The sequence below is a fragment of the Muntiacus reevesi genome, chromosome 4 (assembly GCF_963930625.1).
Source record: "Muntiacus reevesi chromosome 4, mMunRee1.1, whole genome shotgun sequence".
Taxonomy (NCBI): domain Eukaryota; kingdom Metazoa; phylum Chordata; class Mammalia; order Artiodactyla; family Cervidae; genus Muntiacus; species Muntiacus reevesi.
Window position 1 is genome coordinate 141344081 of NC_089252.1, and position 21639 is coordinate 141365719.

Sequence of the window (21639 nt, forward strand, 5' to 3'; positions counted from 1 at the left end):
CTATTTTCTACTACCTAGTTAAATTAGAATATTTATTACCTATTTTCATTTCTGTATTGTATTTACAGAAAAAACTAGGTTTCTCTTCAGTTTTTATTAAAGTCTATTAACTACTAAGTGAAGAAATAAATACATTATATGCTAGATTTAATAAGTAGTGTGAGTCTGTTTATTTACTTTGAGAAACCAAAGTGCTTTGAGAATCATGATTATTTCTCTGTGTTACCATGTGGTTATATGAGATAATATAGAGACCTTAATATTTTATATATATATAACCCTTGCATGCAATATTTACCCAATAAATATTTGTTCCCTTTACTCACCCCCAGATGCTCTCTTTACTCAGTTTACATGATAGATGAACTCACATGAATTCATTCTGAAAAATCTTGCCATGTATTAATAATATTCTGTAGGTTAATATTAGGAGGTATTATGGCACTGACACTCTCATATGCTCTCACTGATAGTTAATACAGGAAATTAAATATTCATTAGTCTAGCTGTAAGTGTACTAAGGTACCAGATAGACAGCCTATTTATTGTGTTATTAAAGAGAAAGCACCAGTTTTGTTCCATATACTGTTCTAGACAATATTGCATACAGCTAAAGGCATGCAGTTATAAATGGTTGAGCAAATATTCAAGTTCATCCCATCTGACTCAATTTTGGTTTCTTGTACACTGCCACCTAAATACTCACACATGACAGTTGTACTGTAGTATATTTAATAATTTATATAACCTTTGTAGCCTATAGGTGGGAGGAAGTAAGTATATGGTAAAGAAAAATTATTGCTCTTAATTAGTTGTATCTGGAAAATCATGAAAAGAGGTGGGCAGAAAAACTTTGGGTGGTCATTACTTCCTTCACGCTGCTGTGCTCTGGAGAAGAACCTAAATAATCTTGAATAAAAGCTGTATTTGGAACATCAGGAAATAGGGAAGTAGAAGAGTCTCCAGTAGTCATCTCATTCTTCACTCTGTTGTGTTTTGGAATAGTGTTTAAAACTTCTGAGACACGAGAGAGATTTTTATAACTTCTCTTTCTGCTCAGTTCAAAATGTAACAGCCCTCAGTGTCTGTTAATTTTGGTCCTTCCATTGTAAAGTCCACTTATTGATAGAGCATAACAAATATTGAATGTCAAATTTTAAAAGTTAAAAATTATACTAAGTAAAAGTAATAGCTCCTTTTCATTCTTGACTTGTACAACATTTTATTAGGAGGACTGACTGGTTAAGCAGAGTGGCTCTGTGTCCAATTAATGCTTAGCCTTGTGTTGATGGTTCTGTGCCTTTTGTCCTTGTTCCATTTTTATCCATATGTATACAGTTAGAATGAAGTGCTAAAATGGGCCAGTTAAGCATGATTTCCTTCTGGATTATGACATATATCTACTCAAATGCAGACAGAAAAAATTTTGGAAAAATTGTACTTGTGTCCATCTAATGTAAATGGATTGAAAAATTATGAGGAATAATAAATTTTGAATCATAATTTTTTAGAAATATTTTCGTTTTTAAGACTGAGTAAAATGGAACGCAAACAATAGTGTCCATATGTTGAAAATATTAGTGCTGTTTTATTCTGCCTCAGTTTTTCCTCTCTAGCAAATAATTGAACCCTTCTTTGCCTCTATCAGTCATTGTCCTGTTTTTTATAGATTTTTAATGCCTGAATGTGTTTTAATTTGGTTTAACATTTTTTTTAAGTTTTGAGTTAGATGCCTTATTTTACGAATTTGTGGTTATAGTATAATAAATTTATAAATTCCAATATTTTGCCTAGTGGTTACTAGTTAGGTGAAAGCCTATTGTCTGGAAAACTGTACTGTGAAATCATAATTTCATCTATAAAAACATCATACATTATATGGCATGGTTGCACATAGGTAGTCCCCTATGTGCTCCCTCTGGGACAGTCCTGAGAGTAGCAATGCGCCTACCTCGTAACCCTTCCTCTGCCTTTCTACTTGCGTTCCCCTGTTGGCCACTGGCTCTCTTTCTGCGTCCCCTACTTCATTTTGAGTAGGTAGGTGCCAGTGACTGCAGGTGGGTAAGTAATTTTACCCTACTTTTACGAATGTACAGAATGTATTTCTATACAGTATTTGAATGTTCTGTACAAATGAGCAAAAATATGATTGATAAACATATGTAAATGCATATTAAGAACATGAAAGTTTATAATTAAGGCTTTCCTACTTACTGTAGATTCCAGGTTTTTGAAAACTAAATGTAAGGTAGTACCACTTTGGTATATTCTAGCAGTAGAGTATCTATATTAAAAAGTTAGTATCGTAAATAAATATCCCTACATTTCTACTATTATTTCAATTAAAATTAATTGCTCCCCCTGTATCAGAGGAAGTATTCTTTTTTCAATTGTGTTTTTTCTGGTGGCTATATATGTGTCAGGGAAATATCTATTTATGAGACCTGAGTTGGAATATTTATAACCATTTTCTAATGAAAAAAGACTTTTTTCCTGTTTAATAGAATTTTGTGGATTTAGAAAACAAAAACTTTAGGACACCTGTACAGTTGTATCACATTTTACTTTTCAAGTTTGCTTGACAGGGTCAGTGCTGCTTGCCCACTTAATAAAGCTGGACAGCATCCCAGTCAGCATCTCAGCGGTCTTCGGAAAACTGTCTACAGAACTGTCAGAGCCAACTTTCAAGCAGCGAGGCTAGCTACCCTATACATGCTGAAAAAATATCCTTTTCTGTCTATATGTAAGAATAAGCAATGTTTCCAGAGTCCTGAATATAGATATTATAGCTGCATCCTGTAAAACTTAACTGTAAACTAAAATCGCCTATTTTGAAGCTAATTTCCATCATCACTTCTATTTTAAAACTGGAAATGCATTCCAGGGGGAATGACAATAATGGACAGGAAGAAAGTTCTTCTGCTCACATGTGGCTCATTTTTAACAAGGAAAAAACTTGATGTCCCTTCCTTTACTGGTCCAAATATTAAGGTCAAGAGAACCTGGCTTCTCCGGGTCACACATTTTTTCAAATTACTGAACATGGCAAATTTGCGTCATGATATGGAAAAAAACTGGCAGCAGAATCCTTCCCCTTTCAAAAAAAACAGAGGCTCTAGTGTCAGATTGACTTTCTGAATTTTGGCTGTATCAGTTACTGTGTCAGTGACCATAAGCAAGTTTTTTAACTCTATGTACCTTGCTTTATTTATTTGTAGAATGACAAAAATAACTATCCTCCTGACTGTTTTTGTTAGATCAAATGAATTATTGTATATAAAGTGCTTAGGCAGTGTCCAGTGTATAATAAGTACTTAGAGACTGTGTGACAATTAAGTCTGTCTCTTAAATTTACTAAAATAGGAAATTAGTTCTACTAGTCAGAAAATAAAAAAGTGTATAAGATCTTTATTTTAGTTAAAATTCATAGATAAATAACGAATAAATGGGATGTAAAAACTACTTTGTACCTTCAGTATGTTGGATACTGTGACATTGATGAATATAATGCTTAAAAGTTTATCATTATATCCTTTTACAAACCTTTCCGGCTAGATTTTCTTACCCCACTTAATGAGAAAATGAAATAAAATCACTACTTTATATGCGATTTACCCAGTGTCACACAATTAATACGAGATAAAATTGTGTCTTTACTGTAGGACTTAGGACTTTTAAGCATTTTCTATATATGTATAGATATACTATATCTAGATTTATATACACACGCACAGATACTGTACTATACTACCACTTTGGATATTGAGAGAAAGTACTTTGATTTTAGTCAGGAACTTGTCTGTTCAGTTCCCTTACTGCCTAAATAGTTGGCTGCATTGTGCTAGGAAGACAGAGCAAAAACCTTTACTGGCTACTTCTAAAAACTTCTGAGTATAGTCAGTAAATACTCATAATACAGTATAGTGCCTGGGGTGCCTTCCAGCATAGCAGGACAATGTACTTGGCCTATGAAGTCACAGAATGCTTTCAGGGAAGCAACACCTGAGCTGACCCTCAAGGTATGAGTTGGAGTTGACCTTGGGAGAAAAAATCTGTATTTCAAGTAGAAGGAAGCAAGATATAGAAGGAAATAGAGACATGACAGTGTGGCATGGTAACTGCCAGTAGTTATTCATTTAGTGAATATTATGCCAAACAATATGCTAGTCACTAGATAGCAGTGATCAACATAGCAGACTTGGTTCCTGCCTCAGGGAGCTTATAATTTCTTAGAAGTGGGGTGGGGGCAGGTGAGGGGGCCTAACAAAGATTGTAGATTGTATGAATTCCCAGCGCCAGTCACTTTTCTAGGTTCAAGGGACCTAGCAATGAACAAGATAAACACGATCCTTGTTTTTAGGGAGTTTGTGTTCTAGTGAATGATAAGTAAAAAGTGAACAGAAAATTTTCAGATGTTTGCTATAAAGAAAAAAAAAGCCAGGGGAATAGGATAGAAAGTGCTTGGTAGGTTGCTGTTTTTGATTGGATAATAAGGGAAAGGCTTCAGTTTAAATGGAGGCTTGAGATGGAGTTCCAGTCAGATGCACCAGCAAGTATACGAGAACAGAGCAAGAAGCTAAAATTACTGTATAAGGGAAGGGCAACTGGGCACATATGTGACTTTCTGGCCGTCACTTTGAAACTGTAGGGGGAAATGGGTCATTTCATATCAAAATACAAATCTCAAAAACTGACCTAGGAAGAATTAAGAAACTGGAGATTAGACATGTAATAAAGAGAATTCCATTTAAAAAGAAAACACCCTTGGTTATATATATAAGCAGTGGGAAAATATGCAGCTATAAAGTAGTAAAAGTTCTTGGTATACTGTTGTGGAATGTTGTTAAATACACGAAGTGCACACAGCAGTATTTATGCTACCCTTCCATTTGTGCATATAAGGGAGTGTAATATGTGTGTATGAGGGGATAAAGAAGTATGTGTGTGCTTGTGTATATATTCATATGTATACCCACAGACATACATATTTATGTTTAGATTTCCTTTTATGTATGTCTATAATCATAAAATATCTTAAAGTATACATAGATACTGGTAACAGTGATTGCCTTTGCTTTTGGGTAGAGGAACTAGGTGGCTAAGGGAGAGAGGTAGCAAGCAGTTTTTACAATACCTTGTAAAATTTTAATCCCATAAATACCTTACTTATTCAAAAACTAAGTGAATGAAAAAAATGTTTAACTCCCTGGTCCAGATGGTTTTATAATTTAACAAAAAACTATTTTAGACCATAGAAAAGGTTAGATAGAAAGCTACTCTACATCATTTTATTTATGCAGATACTATAATCTCACTTCTAAAACATGATGTAATACACAGAATAAAAACTACAGACTAGTCTTGCCGATGGAAATATAAAATATTTAAATAGAATATTTATAAATTTGGCCTAGTACTGTATCAAAAGATTATTATAATATGACTAAATAGGAATATGCTATAAATGCATGAAAAGTTCAAATATTAATATCAAGAATTGTATGGATATGATTCTTTACAAAAACAATTGAAGAGGAGGAAATCACATAGTAAAGTTGGTAGCTGCCATGAGGAGGAGGGAGACAGAAGGAACAGCAGCCTGTGTCAGACAACCTGGATGCAACAGGTTGCATCCTTAGTGTTATATCAGTAGTTGTATGTTTTCAGGTCATCATCATCAGGTAATGATGTCCTGCAGTATGCAAACGGGGAGGTAAAGAGAAGTATTTGCTATAGTAAGGGCCTGAGCCATGCAGTCAAGTACATAATACAGTTTCAAAAGGCACACGTCAAAAATAACTAAATTAGTACCACTTGTGAAGAGTTGAACTTTTAACTGTCTAGTTATATTTTATTCTCACATTTCCTATAAGATTTGAGGTATATTAATCTATTAGATTGTAAGATTAATTTCTTTTTAAACTGATGTAAATCTCCAAGTTCAGATACCTTTACTTATCTTTTTTCTGAACTTTGAGGAGATTTACATCACTTTTTAAAAAGAAACTAATCTTAAAATCTAATAGCTGACTAATTGGAAAAGACCCTGATGGCAGGAAAAATTGAGGGCAAGAGGAAAAGGGGGCAACAGAGGGTGAGATGGTTGGATAGCATCACTGACTCAATGAATATGAGTTTGAGCAAACTCGGGGAGATAGTGAAGAACAGGGAAGCCTGGCATCCTGCAGTTCATGGGGTCCCAAAGAGTTGGACACAATTTAGTGACTGAAAAATTGTACCCTTTATACTTTAATGAAAAGGCTTTGTTGATTGCCTTAACCTAATTTAACCTACCCCCTGAACTCCGAGAGTGACAATGTAACCAACTACATCTGTGTGGTGCCTTTTAAGGAGCTGGGCCTTGGACTTAGTGAAGAGCAGATTTCAGAAGAGGAAGCGCATAACCTTACAGATGGCTTCAGCCTGCCTGCGTTGAAGGTAATCCATTCATGGACATGAAGGGCTAAAGAAAAGATAGATACATTTGGGTTGCGTCTGTGCTTTCTGAATGTACACGGTACACCTGTCCCACCACTTTTGTTGTTTGCTGGATACCATTACCATAATAGTCTTACTAGTGTTTGTGAAGCTGCCTTTAAAAATAGAGTATCATAAAGATTGGATGAGGAAATCCTTATATTCTATGTTAAAATACTTAAAATTCTTAATATATGTATTTCTTGAATTAAATTAGAATTTGAAGATAAAAGAGTTTAATAGGAACCCAATGTGTGATTTTATTTACTAGCCATTTGTTTCAACAAACATGGGTAAAGAACTTACAAGATCTACCCCTTGGAAAATTTTCCACATCCTTGTTTAGAACAAGAATTTTTTCATATGTTAAAAGTCTCTTAAAAGGATATATTTGACCACATAAACTTCTAAACTTTAAATGCTGAATCCTTTAAATGTGAATAAGCTTGGGGCGGGGCAGGGGGGAGAATTCAATGATTTATAAGCAAAGGGCTTGAATTCTTTCTATATAAAGAACACTAAGATGTGTAAAACCTATTGAAGATTGGTCAGGTGCATGAATTGCCAGTTCATAAAAGAAGAAATAGAAATGGCCAATAAATATAATAAAAAAATTTCAATCTTATTACTAATGAAAGTAACAAAGAAAAATAAGTAAGTATTTTGCCAAGGATTTTGAAAGTTGATAGTAGTCATTGTCAGTGAAGACTTTGAGAGAACTCACACCAGTGGTCAAAGTGTCAACTACTTCACTTTAGCAATGAATACCAGTCTTTACAAAAGAATGTACCCTTTACTCCATCAACTTTAGCTTATAGATTCATCTCAGAAAGTAATCAAAGACATATTCAAAGTATGTTCATAATATTACTCCAGCAGCAAATATTGGAAACAAAGGAAAAGTTCAGTGATACGAGATTTGGTATGATTTACTGCATTCATTTACTGAACTGTTTTGGAGTTAGTAGTAGAAAAAATAACATGAAAAAACAAGTTAAAGAATGTTACAAAACTGTATGTATTGTAAGATTCCAGCAATATTTTTTGAAAGTCAATCCGAATGTCTTTAAGTTCATTTTCAGTATTTAGCAAACTCCACTTCGATATTTCTTTATTCCTAGTCTTTATTTATTTTTTTTTTATTTATTTTTTTAATATTATTTTATTAGTTGGAGGCCAATCACTTTACAACATTTCAGTGGGTTTTGTCATACATTGACATGAATCAGCCATGTAGTTACACGTATTCCCCATCCCGATCCCCCCTCCCACCTCCCTCCCCACCCGACTCCTCAGGGTCCTCCCAGTGCACCAGGCCCGAGCACCTGACTCATGTATCCCACCTGGGCTGGTGGTCCGTTTCACCATAGATAATATACATGCTGTTCTTTCAAAACATCCCACCCTCACGTTCTCCCCCAGAGTTCAAAAGTCTGTTCTGTACTTCTGTGTCTCTTTTTCTGTTTTGCATATAGGGTTATTGCCACCATCTATCTAAATTCCGTATATATGTGTTAGTATACTGTAATGTTCTTTATCTTTCTGGCTTACTTCACTCTGTATAATGGGCTCCAGTTTCATCCATCTCATTAGAACTGATTCAAATGAATTCTTTTTAACTATTCCTAGTCTTTAAACTTCACTTGATACTGTGGAAATCAGTACAAGTGTAATTAACAGCATATTTTTCAACATCCATTTTGTTTTGAGACCCTATGAACTTTCACATCTTTGAAATTTTCAGATCCTCATAAAAGTTCTAATTCTCCTCTTTTTCTTACTGGTTACTTGAAATTCACATTGACTTTTTTTTTTTTCCCCTCACTTTTTGTGTTTTTTTCTTTTTTTTTTTCTTTTTTTATTTTTCAGTGGGTTTTGTCATACATTGATATGAATCAGCCATAGTTGACTTATTTTTAATGTCATTCTAATCCATCTTAATAAATGTCACCATACAACTTATTAAGCTAGATATCTATATACTATCGTCCTTATTCCTCATTTTACCCCTCACATATAGGCTATCAGTAGATTTTTGTGCTGGTTCCACCTTTAAACTACATTTTAAACTCTTTCCCTTATTTTCATGTCATTTCCCACCATTCTAGTCATAGCTGCCATCATTCTTATCAAGGCCACTACAATAATTTTCTTTTTGGTTTACCTCAAGTTCCTTAAAATTTGTTTCAGAATGCACTTTGACATTTAAAATACCTTAAAAATGATAGAAGCAGTAATTCCACTTATGCAAATCTTTCTTAAGGAAATTATTTCAAGTATCTTAAAGCTTTATGTACCAAGTTGCTTATTAGCTCTATTCATAATAGTTAAAAATGGAACACTGCCTAAATGTGCAGCAGTAGAGGAATAGTTGTATGAATTATGTTAAATCCAATAGGGACCATTGTATAATAGCTACAACTTGCTTATAAAGACTTTGTAAAAATTTGGAGAAACCAGTGCTACAATCAGAATAAGTAAATATATATTTAGTATTACCATAACTCTGTTTTTAAAAAAGACTGTGAGAAAATACTAATATACAATTAGTTATTCTTAGGGTGGTTGCACTATAGGTAATTCCATTTACTTCTAAATTCAATACCATGGCCATGCTTTATTCTGTGAATGGAAATAGTTATTTTCAAAGGACAGTTTGGGAGATTCTTAATGTTGAAAAATCAGGGACTTTGGAATTAAGCAGATGTGGGTTTACATTTTAGCCCTGACAATGACTAGTTGTTTGACTTGAATGAGTTATTCTTTGAATTTACTAAGCTGTAAAAAGGGATTATCATACCTGCCTACACAGTTTTAGATTAAATGAGAAAACATACAAAATACCTACAACAAAGCTTGGTTAACCCAAAATGGTAATAGCTGTTACTCTTTAAGAAGGATTTGGAGAGAGAATTACGGTCATTATTTCTTTATTTTTTAAATAATTTTTTCTTTACTCATCAAGGTGTCTCAGTTATTTCCCTATTTTTCTATGCTTTTAAAAAAGCTTGTTAAATCCTGGATTATATTTGGTCCAAGTACAGGCAGCAAAGAGAAAAAGTGGGTCTCTAGGAGTCAGACTTCTATGTTTGACTCTTACCACCTGACTATTGATGTGGTCTTGAACAAGTCATTTCTGTGTTCATAAAAATGAGATAATGCTTATCACTAAAGAATTAAATATTTGCCAGTCCAGTGCCTGGAACTGAGTAAGTGATTAATAAATGTTAGCTGATTTTTTTAATTCCATCTGACATGACCTATTCTAAAATGTGGGATGCATTCACTTATCTCCTCCACATACTATGATGAAGGATGTAGCTGGATCCTCTTTGCCTACCTATATTATTTTACAAATGAAACTTTACTGTTTTAATTTTGTTTTATTTTGACATATAACTAATATATAACTAAACTTAGTGATTGTGTTCCATTGTTACCAGGAACATCAGACTCAAAAAGTGGCCTATCTCGAGATTTACTTTATAAACTGCTAAAACTTCCTGTAATGTTCAAAAACTGTGTAGGGCCACCTTGTTCAGTTGTCATTATATTCAGATAAAGAATTTCAAAGTGAATTTTATAAGCTAAATTTTAAAAGAAAATCATTTCTCAAAAGAGCAACACTAATTAAAGCTTTAAAAAAAAATGTAGTGAAAGATGGTTTGCAAATAAATCAGATCCTTTTGTTTTCTTTTGTAATCTTCATTATGTCCGTTTAAGAAAATATGTTTTGTTTTGTTTTGTTTTTTCAATTGCTTGCATATCTTCTCTCAGGAGAACTTCAGTTCAGTTCAGTCACTCAATAGTGTCCAGTTCTCTGCGACCCCATGGATTGCAGATACCAGGCTTCCCTGTCAATTACCAACTCCTGGAGTTTGCTCAAATTCATATCCATCCAGTCGGTGATGCCATCCAGCCGTTTCATTCTCTGTTGTCCCCTTCTTCTCTAGCCTTCAATCTTTCGCAGCATCAGGGTCTTTTCTAATGAGTCAGTTCTTTGCATCAGGTGGTCAAAGTATTGGAGCTTTAGCTTCAGTATCAGTCCTTCCAAAGAACATTCAGGACTGATTTCCTTTGACTAACTAGTTTGATCCCATTGCAGTCCAAGGGACTCTCAAGAGTCTTCTCCAGCACCACAGTTCAGAAGCATCAATTCTTTGGCACTCAACCTTCTTTATGGTTCAACTCTCACATCCATGCGTGATTACTGGAAAAACCATAGCTTTGACTATATGGACCTTTATCGGCAAAGTAATGTCTCTGCTTTTTAATAGGGTGTCTAGGTTTGCCACAGCTTTTCTTCCAAGGCGCTTGCTTCCATAAAAGCAAGTGTCTTTTAATTTCATGGCTGCAGTCACCATCTACAGTGATTTTGGAGCCCATGAAAATAAAGTTTGTCACTTGTTTCCATTGTTTTCCCATCTGTTTGCCATGAAGTGATGGGACTGATTGCCATGATCTTAGTCTTTGAATGTTGAGTTTTAAGCCAAGTTTCTCGCTCTTGTCTTTCATTTTCATCAAGAGGCTCTTGAGTTCCTCTTCACTTTCTGCCATAAGTGTGATGTCATCTGCATGTCTGAGGTTATTGATCTTTCTCCCAGCAATCTTGATTCCAGCTTGTGCTTCATCCAGCCTGGCATTTCTCATGATGTACTCTGCATACAAGTTAAATAAGCAGGGTGACATACAAGCCTTGATGTACTCCTTTCCCAATTTGGAACCAGTCCATTGTTTCATGTCCAGTTCTAACTGTTGCTTCTTGATCTACATACAGATTTCTCAAGAGGCAAGTAAGGTAGTCTGGTGTTCAGGAGAGCTTAGCAATAGCAAATGCTGCATCTTTGGAAAGGAAAGAAACTTCCTAACTGTATCCTGAGGAGAGACATATGTGAAATATCTAGTACAAAGTCCTTACCCCTCTTTTTTCCTTAGTTCAAAATTTTAATTAGTTTTTTGTAAAATTATTATAAAGAGTATATTTCCTGCTTTAAAAAGCAAATCTACATTTTGTGAAAATCCTTTTTATTTTTCATCTTGCTGCTTGGCTTGCAGGATCTTAGTTCACTGACCAGGGATCGAACCAGGGCCTCAGCAGTACTGCAGGGGACTGCCTGATAATGCTTTAAAACAGCATTTTCTAATTGCTCGTAAACTATGCTTATCCCCTCATCCAGAGCAGCTTCCCTTATTCAAAGAACAAACAAGAAATACTGTGTATTTCTGAGTTTTGGTTTAATTGGATAACAGGGCAATGATTAGATAATCGTCTTTTTTTTTTAGGGCAATAAGGTATGCCAACTTGATTTTTTAGTTGTCTGAAATAACTAGAATCTGAAACCCTAGAATCATCCTTGTTAATACTTTTACTCATAAACCATCAGTTAAGAGATTCTGTCCATTCTGTATGTATCCAGAGTTTGCCCTCTGCTTACCTCTTACTGAAGTTGAATGGTTCGATGAAGACCTACAAAACCTTCTAGAACTTACACCCAAAAAAGATGTCCTTTTCATTATAGGGGACTGGAATGCAAAAGTGGAAGTCAAGAAATAACTGGAGTAACAGATAAATTTGGCCTTGGGGTAAGAATAAAGTAGGGCAAAGGCTAATAAAGTTTTGCCAAGAGAACGCACTGGTCATAGCAAATACCCTCTTCCAACAACACAAGAGAAGACACTACAAATGTACATCGCCAGATGGTCAACACTGAAATCAGATTGATTATATTCTTTGCAGCAAAAGATGGAGAAGCTCTATACATTCAACAAAAACAAGACAAGAAGCTGACTGTGCTCAGATCATGAACTCCTTATTGCCAAATTTAGGCTTAAATTGAAGAAAGTAGGGAAAACCATTCCGTTCAGGTATGATCTAAATCAAAACCCTTATGATTATACAGTGGAAATGACAAATACATTCAAGGAATTAGATCTCATAGTGCCTGGAGCTGTGGACGGAGGTTCATGACATTGTACAGGAGGCAGGGATCAAGACCATACCCAAGAAAAAGAAATGCAAAAAGGCAAACTTGTAAGGCCTCCTCAGACAGGAGAAGCCCTTACAAATAGCTGTGAAAAGAAGAGACGCAAAAGGCAAAGGAGAAAAGGAAAGATATACCCATTTGAATGCAGAATTCCAAAGAATAACAAGGAGAGATAAGAAAGCCTTCCTCAGTGATCAATGCAAAGAAATAGAGGAAAACAACAGAATGGGAAAGACTAGAGATCTCTTCAAGAAAATTGGAGATACCAAGGGAACATTTCATGCAAAGATGAGTTCAATAAAAGACAGAAGTGGTAAGGACATAACAGAAACAGAAGATATTAAGAAGAGGTGCCAAGAATACACAGAAGAACTATACAAAAAAGATCTTCATGACCTAGAAATCACAATGATATGATCACTCACCTAGAGCCAGACATCCAGGAATGTGAAGTCAAGTGGGTCTTAGGAAGCATCACTATGAACAAAGCTAGTGGAGGTGATGGAATTCCAGTTGAGCTATTTCAAATCCTGAAAGATGATGCTGTGAAAATGCTGCAGTCAATATGCGAGAAAATTGGAAAACTCAGCAGTGACCATAGGACTGGAAAAGCTCAGTTTTCATTCCAATCCCAAAGAAAGGCAATGTCAAAGAATGCTCAAACTATTGCACAATTGCACTCATCTCACATGCTAGTAAAGTAATGCTCAAAATTCTCCAAGTCAGGCTTCAACAGTACGTTAACCGTGAAGTTGAACTGTGAACTTCCAAATGTTCAAGCTGGACTTAGAAAAGGCAGAGGAACCAGAGATCAAATTGCCAACATCAGTTGGATCATCGAAAAATCAAGAGAATTCCAGAAAAACATCTACTTCTGCTTTATTGACTATGCTGAAGACTTTGACTGTGTGGATCACAACTAACTGGGAAAGTTCTTCAAGAGATGGGAATACCAGACCACCTGACCTGCCTCCTGAGAAATCTGTATGCAGGTCAGGAAGCAACAGTTAGAACTGAACATGGAACAACAGACTGGTTCCAAATTGGGAAAGGAGTACGTCAAGGCTGTATATTATCACCCTGCTAATTTAACTTATATGCAGAGTATATAATGAGAATACTGGGCTGGAGTCCAGCACAAGCTGGAATCAAGATTGCCAGGAGAAATATCAATAACCTCAGATATGCAGATGACACCATCCTTATGGCAGAAAGTAAAGAAGAACTAGAGAGCCTCTTGATGAAAGAAGAGAGTGAAAAAGTTGGCTTAAGTCTCAGCATTCAGAAAACTAAGATCCTGGATCTGGTCCCATCACTTCATGGCAAATAGATGGGGAAACAGTGGACACAGTGCCAGACTTTGTCTTTGGGGGGCTCCAAAATCACTGCAGATGGTGATTGCAGCCATGAAATTAAAAGATGCTTGGTCCTTGGAAGAAAAGTTGTGACCAACCTAGACAGCATGTTGAAAAGCAGAGACATTACTTTGCCAACAAAGGTCCGTGTAGTCAAAGCTCTGGTTTTTCCAGTAGTCATTATGGATGTGAGAGTTGTACTATAAAGAAAGCTGAGCACCGAAGAATTGATGCTTTTGAGCTGTGGTGTTGCAGAAGACTCTTGAGAATCCCTTGGACTGCAAGGAGATCCAACCAGTCCATCCTAAAGGAGATCAGTCCTGAATATTCATTGGAAGGACTGATGCTGAAGCTGAAACTCCAATAGTTTGGCCACCTGATGTGAAGAACTTACTCATTTGAAAAGACCCTGATGCTGGGAAAGATTGAAGGCATGAGGAGAAGGGGGCGACAGAGGATGAGATGGTTGAATGGCATTACCAACTTGATGGACATGAGTTTGAGTAAACTCCAGGAGTCGGTGGTGGACAAGGAAGCCTTCAGTCCATGGGGTCGCAAAGAGTCGGACACGACTGAGCGACTGAACTGAACTGAACTGAACTACCTCTTAGCACTCCTCAGTATCTGCACGGTACCTTGCTAACGCCACCCTGCATTATTGCAGTAACCTCCTGTCTTCTGCTCACCTCCCTATTATCTATCAACAGAGCAGCCAGAATGATCTTGTTAAAGCTTAACTTGAATCATATAACTAGTGCTTAGAAACGTTCAGTAGCTCCCCGTTTCTCTTAGAGTAAAAATCCAATTACACAGTCTCCCCCTTGCTTATTGTATCCCTCTGCTTTTCTCTCCTTCATCTTCCCCTCACATATACACACACAAACGCACATTTGCTGTTCCCCTCTCTGCTATATCCTCCCCATACCCTGTAAGCCAAGAAACGTATCTTTTACTTGTTAATATCTATTGCCCAACTACTTGAACAAAAGCTCCATCAGGGCAGGGATATTTATATATAATATCTATAACCTGTAATACTGCTTGGCACATCGTAGATGCTCAGAAAACACTTATTGAATGAACAAATAAAGGGATAAAGAAAAATTGGGGGTGGGGGGCCACACTGCACAACTTGTGGGATCTTAGTTTCCCAACCAGGGGTTGAACCTTGGCCACAGCAGTAAAAGCACAAAGACGGCCACAAGACCACCAGGGAATTTCCAGGAAAATTATTTTAGTGATAAAATTTAATGGTTAAGTCAGACTTCTGCAATAGCATGTATTTATATTTAAGAATTCTTAGTGTATCTTTAGTGATTTGGAATTTTGACCTTGCTTATTATAAAAAATGTTAATAGTAAAATGGGGGGGGGGTCGGGGGAAGACAGAGCTAAAAAAAAAAAATAGTAAAACAGGTTTACATTAAATTATCTTAATTCATTATTTGCATAATTTTAAAATTCATTTAATATACGTTTAAATAATGTCCTTTTTCGTGTTTATAAAAAACTAGAATCTATATTATCCAAAGTGGTTCAGTCCTCTCTGTTATCTGCTAACTCCTTTTCACACTAGATTGTATTTGTATGTTTGATATTGTCCTCTTGAACAGAACTATTTCTAGGAATCCTTTGCTGCCGGGATCAAAGTGTGTCTTTCAAGAATGGTTGTTGTAGTTTCTCATGCTAGACATTCCTGAGTATGATCACTCTGGAACTGATTTTTATGTTATTTCTTAGCTATTTCCTAGGTCAAAATATTGGTATAATTTTGAACCCCAAACTCTGGATCCATCAGTGACTTATTTCTTTGGACTTACACAGATCCATCATTCATACTCTCTCCGTTTCTCCTTTGTATACATTAAAAAAATAATAATTCATCAAAGAACATTCATTTCTAATTAGGTGTGTCTCATTCCATCAGCATTTCTCTTTTAGGACAGAATTACACTTAAATTATAAACTGGTATAAGCTGCTATAGGATCAGAAGTTTGTATGTGCCATGACTACATAATATGATATAAGATGGGCTTCTCAGTTCTCGCTAGTGGTAAAGAATCACTTCCAGTGCAGGAGCCGAAGGAGATGTGGGTTTGATCCCTTGATCTGAAAGATCCCTTGGAGAAGGTCATGGCAAACCACTCCAGTATTCTTGCCTGGAGAATCTCTTGGACAGAGAGGCCTGGTGAGCTACGGTCCATAGGATCACATGGAGTTGGACATGACAAAAGCGACTTAGCATGTATGCATGCATTCTTTGCTACTCTTATAGTTCAAACTCCGCTATATTCATTACTTAGGATAAAGTGAAAAGTTTAATCCAGAAGTTAAGATAAATAAATTTGTAGTTTGTTTTGAATATTGGCCGATATTTTTTTATTGATCTTGTTCTTTTTTTCTTTTTTTTTTCTTTTTAGGTCCTTTTTCAGCTCTGGGTGGCACAGAGTTCAGAGTTCTTTAGGCGGCTAGCCCTGTTACTTTCTACAACAAATTCACCTCCTGGGCCGTTACTTACTCCTGCACTTTTGCCTCATCGTATCTTATCTGATGTGACTCAAGGTCTACCTCACGCTCATTCTGCCTGTTTGGAAGAGCTTAAACGCAGCTATGAGTTCTACAGGTACTTTGAAACTCAGCACCAGTCGGTACCCCAGCGTTTATCCAGAACTCAGCAGAAGTCAAGAGAACTGAGTAATGTTCACACGGCAGTACGAAGCTTGCAGCTGCATCTGAAAGCGTTACTGAATGAGTAAGTTTAGAGCCATGTAAGGAAGTACCCCCGTGATTAGCAGGCTTCATTCTCGTGCCTTTGTGGTTGTTGGCTTGTGTCCTAGCTGAAAAGAAGCAACAAAATTGAGACACGCAGCCTAAAGGATGCTTTCAACCTACAGATGTAACAAACTGATTTGTTAGTACTGTAATTTGGGGGATTCCTTTATAGTTTTTACTTTTTTTTTTTTTTTTTTAGTTTTTGCTTTTTTTTATTTCAACAGAAAACCTAGAAAGATAGGACAAAAGCCATGAAGTATTATTATATGTAGTTGAAGAGTATCATATTGCTGTTTTTCTGAATAAGAGGTTTGGACATTTTTCTATAGCATAGAACAAGTTTTTTGGCCCCACTTAAATAGTAAAATGTAGGATCCATAGTTTATATTTGTTGATCTTCTACTTCGCATGGTATTGTTAGTACTCCACCTTAGTAAAATGCAGTGTCCAGTCATTTCAGTGAAATTTTTCTATAACAGATACTCATAGTATAGGACTGGATCAAATGAATGAGTTGGTTCATGTTGTGTTGTAATCAGGGGAAGGTTGGAGGAATTTAATGAGTTGAGAAGATTGTAGGTGATGTACTTGATCCTGGATACCAAGCAAGATGTGGAAGGGGGAGGGCAGCAGTTGATTTTCAAAGATAAGAAAATGCATCAAAAGGACTTGAAGTCTCAGTAAAATCAAAAGGCTAATTTACCAGAGTAAAGAAGGATGTGATGTACACAGATAGGAAATTAAGGTCAGAAAGACATTTTAAAAAGATAAGTTTTTAACCATCAATTCAAGGTCTGAGATAGGTATATAATACTGATGTAAAGGTTGAGGCATAGGGAACAATTAAGAGACTATGAGGCTGCGATGTTCCATTGGTCTGTTGTTGCTGTTCTAAGAAAGCTATTTCCCACTGGGAGTATGGGAGATAAGACTGTCCATTTGAGTGGGTGGCAAAAGGTGGATCATCATGAGAGGAAAACAAGATTTCAGTGGATTTCAGGTCGTGTTAGGCAAACCAGGGTCTATCAAGAATTAATGTTTGGCAATGGAATCAGAAATGTACAGGGTGTAATAAAATGCATTAGCATGAGGATGATGCTTTGGGAAGAAAAAGTACTACACTGGATGGACATGAAAATGACAAAGAAGGGCTTTGTAACTTAGCCAGGGATTAAGGAAAATACATGGGAGATATGTTTCCTGATAAAAAATGAAAGATTTCATGTATGCTACTGTTATCGCCCTTCAAAATACTTTCACTAGAGAGCAGTCCAGTCACAAAGCATCACATCTGATTTGCTCTTTAGCACTGCCACACACAGCTTTGAAAAGTGTTATCTAAAAACTTACTGTGCTTCATTCCTCCCTCTGGCTTGTCCCATTTGCCGTTCCCACTCTCACTTGCCTACAGGAGGACGTTAACTCTGTAAGTGTTCTCCTGGTCTGTGGCGTGCCTGCTGCCAGATGAATGTTTCTGAGCCTTATATTTGCTTTCTTACTTATCTGAAAAATTTCCATGGATTTGGAGTGAGAGTAGCCGCTTAGACTGAAGTCTGTATAAAACATTTTGCAGAAAGGGTTTGCTGTAAACTGACTGCAGTCTGCTCTTCATTTCTCACTCCTTTACCTCGTCCAGCCAAACTGTATGAAGGCTATTTCCCATGCTATCTAGAATGACCTCCTTCATCTTCTGTACATGCTCGGGTTTTCTCCATCCTTCAGTGCTACCTCAGAAGTACCTCTTCCTTAGCACAGTAACTTGCTCCTCTTCTGAATTCTTTTAACCCCAGCTTTCTCTGTCATTTTGTGCCTGAATGTAACCCAGCTTTACCGTTTACCAGCTGTATGACCTGGGCAAGTTTCTTCAACTCTCTACACCTATTTTCTCATCTTTAAATTGGAAATAAAATGTTAGTTTTAATTTTTTATAATATTATATTTGTATCACTTCTCTGATGTGATTTAAGTTTCTTATAAGTAGGAAATAGGTTTAACTTATCTTTTTAGTTTGTAAAAATACTAGTATATATGCAAGAAATATTTGTTGAAGAAATATATGATACTGTTTATAAACTTTTTTTAAAGCTGATAAATGCATATAATGTAAAATTTACCACTTAACCATTTTTAAGCTACAGGTAAGTGGCATTAAGTACATATATATTGTTGTGCAACCACCACCACCTACCACATTCAGAACTTTTTTTCATCTTACAAACTTTTTTTTAAAATAAACTTTGTGAATTATACATTTTGTTTCATAGCTTAGAAATCTGTTTCTGTTTTTCTTTATTACTCAGGGTAATAATTCTTGAGGATGAACTTGAAAAGCTTGTCTGTACTAAAGAAACACAAGAACTAGTGTCAGAAGCTTATCAAATCCTAGAACAGAAATTAAAGTTAATTCAGCCCCATGTTCAAGCAAGCAACAATTGCTGGGAAGAGGCCATTTCTCAAGTGGACAAATTGCTGCGAAGAAATACAGATAAAAAAGGTACCCATGAGAGAGTTCCTTTGCATACACTTGGCAGACGTCCTTACTCCCCAGCAGGGCTTTATCACGTTTACTTCTTGTCTCCATGATAAAACTGACTTGATAAAATTTCCTAGTTGTCTAAAAAAAAAAAAGGTGAACTTATATGTGCAAATTGACACTGAATATAAAGTGTTGGCTCTTATTTTTGTAAATAAAAAATGAATATGATTTGAAGTTTCCCTGAATCATACAGTTCCTTTTTTAAAATTTTAATTAAAAAATTAGATTTTAATAGTGTTATTCAATTATTAGAAATTCCAGAAACTCTTTTCCAGTTAGGGTAATAATGAGTTTTGATAGTCAGGGACCAGAAATTGAATTTAATTTTAAGATAAAATACTTCATTAACTTCACTAATTTAATTGTAAATGTTTGGCATATTTATCTTTAAACTTGTGCTATAAGTCAATAACATGTTTATCCCTTGGACCTTTATTATGATGTTAAGAGGGAGGGGACATATGTATACCTATGGCTGATCATGTTGATGTTTGACAGAAAACAACAAAATTCTGTAAAGCAATTATCCTTCAATTAAAAAATAAAAAATTGTATTATTGCCAAAGGTGAGCTGTGCTTTATCATCCTGTTAAGTCATTGTTTTGTTTATAGCTAGATCTGTAATACTTTGTTTACTGTCTTGAGCAAACTGAACAAGTCTTTAGATAGTGAAGTATTAGCATTTTTCAAAGGAAATGTAAACAAGCTAATTACTGATATACTATCTGTAGATTTCCTCAAATGAAAATGGTGAATAATTCTTTCTCCAAAAGATAGATTTGCCAAGGGTTTTAATATGTACAAATATTTATGTATATTAAACTTTTTTAGATGACAACTCCAGAGCTTTCGGGTGTATTTTTTATAAATAGAAACACTCAGGAGACCAGTGGGTGTTAGAAGATGCCTCCCATTCATGCCTCCCTTAGCATACTATAAGATATTGAATCTTAGTCACTTGAACATGATTCTTAAAACAGTCTCAATTCATTGGGCAGGTGAGAAGTCATTTCTTGATGTGCTCATAGGTGGTAATGATATGAACTAAGATACAAGTATTCAGAAACTTTTCTCACTAAAATGCCCAGCATAGCCTTGGATACACAACTTGAAATAAAATTGTTTGTTTAAATTTTTTAAGAAACAGGTGCTTTAGTTAGCTATATCTTTTTATTTTAACTATTTCAAAATTATAGGACACAAGAATAATTTTAAGTACCCCTTAATTCCAGATTCCCCAGTTTTTTACATTCTACCACATTTGTGTATATATTGTCTATAAATTCTCTTGGTGCTATTATTCTAAACGATTTGAGTTAAGAAACAGACATGAAATCCCTTTGCCCCTAAGTACTTCTGTTCATATTTTTAAAAATCAGACATTCTTCTGCATACCCACAGTATACCAACAGAATCAGGAAATAACCCAAGGTCCTTCAGCCGATGAGTACATAAGTCGTTACATCCATCCATACAATGGAATACTACTCAGAAATAAAAAAGAAATGAACTACCACTGCTCTATCAGTAAGATGGAGGATGCACTATGCTAATCAGCAGAGGTTAGGCTCAAATCACTGCCTACTGTGTGATTCCATTTATAGGACAGTCTCAAAATGATAAAGTTTAACAGAAATAAGAAACATATCAGTGATTACTAGGAGTTGGATATTGAGGAATAGGGTATAAAGAGGCAGCATTAAATAGATGTTTTGAGGTGATAAGACTATCCTGTATCATAATCAGTGGTAATGGTGATTACATGACTTTATCTAAACTCATAAAATTGTGTATCAAAAAGTGAATAAATTAGCTTAATTGTTTTCACCCACTACTTTTAGCATGCCATTGATAGTTCTTGCTTCAATTGGATATTGCTGTGGTGGTTGCCAAATGGTAATTTTCTAATTCCGTTTTCCGCCTACACTTACTAGTTGACACTATTTTAAGGTTAAGCATCCCCCTTTCTACTTATTTACACATTTATATTAGTATGGATTCTTATTTTATTCAATAGATCATAATTAGTTACTTTTATTTTATATTGTTGCTCAGGTTGTCCATAGTTCGACCAGAGGGAGCCCATTCAAGGTGGTTCCTATCACCATCATTCTTTGAGCACTTGTTGACTTTGTCTCATACTTTCCTTGCCTCCGGCCCTAACAACTGCCTTGTCTCCAAGAAGCCTCATTCTTTTTAATGGGAAATGACCTTTAGAAACCAAGATCTGAAGTGCTAGGGATGCTCACAGATGCTGGGATATTACTGCTTTTACCATTTGTCAGTGTACAGAACTGTGGAATACATCTGCAGATACACATGTATAGGCTACAGTCCATCGGGTCACAAAAGAGTTGGACACAACTGAGCACACACACAACTCAAACATGTACACACACATCTGTCTCTGTTTGTATATCTATCCATCCATATATGTTATAAACCACGCATTCATACCAGTACCTCCAATTCAGTGTCAGTACCACATAGTTTATTCTGGCCTCCCCCTTCTCTG

The 21639-nt window shown here is 35.7% G+C and overlaps 1 protein-coding gene across 7 annotated transcripts in view; it reads left to right on the forward strand.

Annotated features, from left to right (window-relative positions):
- VEZT (vezatin, adherens junctions transmembrane protein) overlaps positions 1–21639 on the forward strand; it is a 68195-nt gene that overhangs the window by 38809 nt on the left and 7747 nt on the right. For 5 of the 7 annotated variants that reach the window (XM_065934229.1, XM_065934226.1, XM_065934232.1 and 2 more), the window contains exons 6-9: positions 2574–2723; positions 6291–6438; positions 16237–16568; positions 18889–19082. In XM_065934229.1, coding sequence (XP_065790301.1) covers positions 2574–2723; positions 6291–6438; positions 16237–16568; positions 18889–19082 — 824 coding nt within the window. The remainder of the gene's footprint in view (positions 1–2573; positions 2724–6290; positions 6439–16236; positions 16569–18888; positions 19083–21639) is intronic. The other 2 variants (XM_065934231.1, XM_065934227.1) reach the window with 1 other exon arrangement.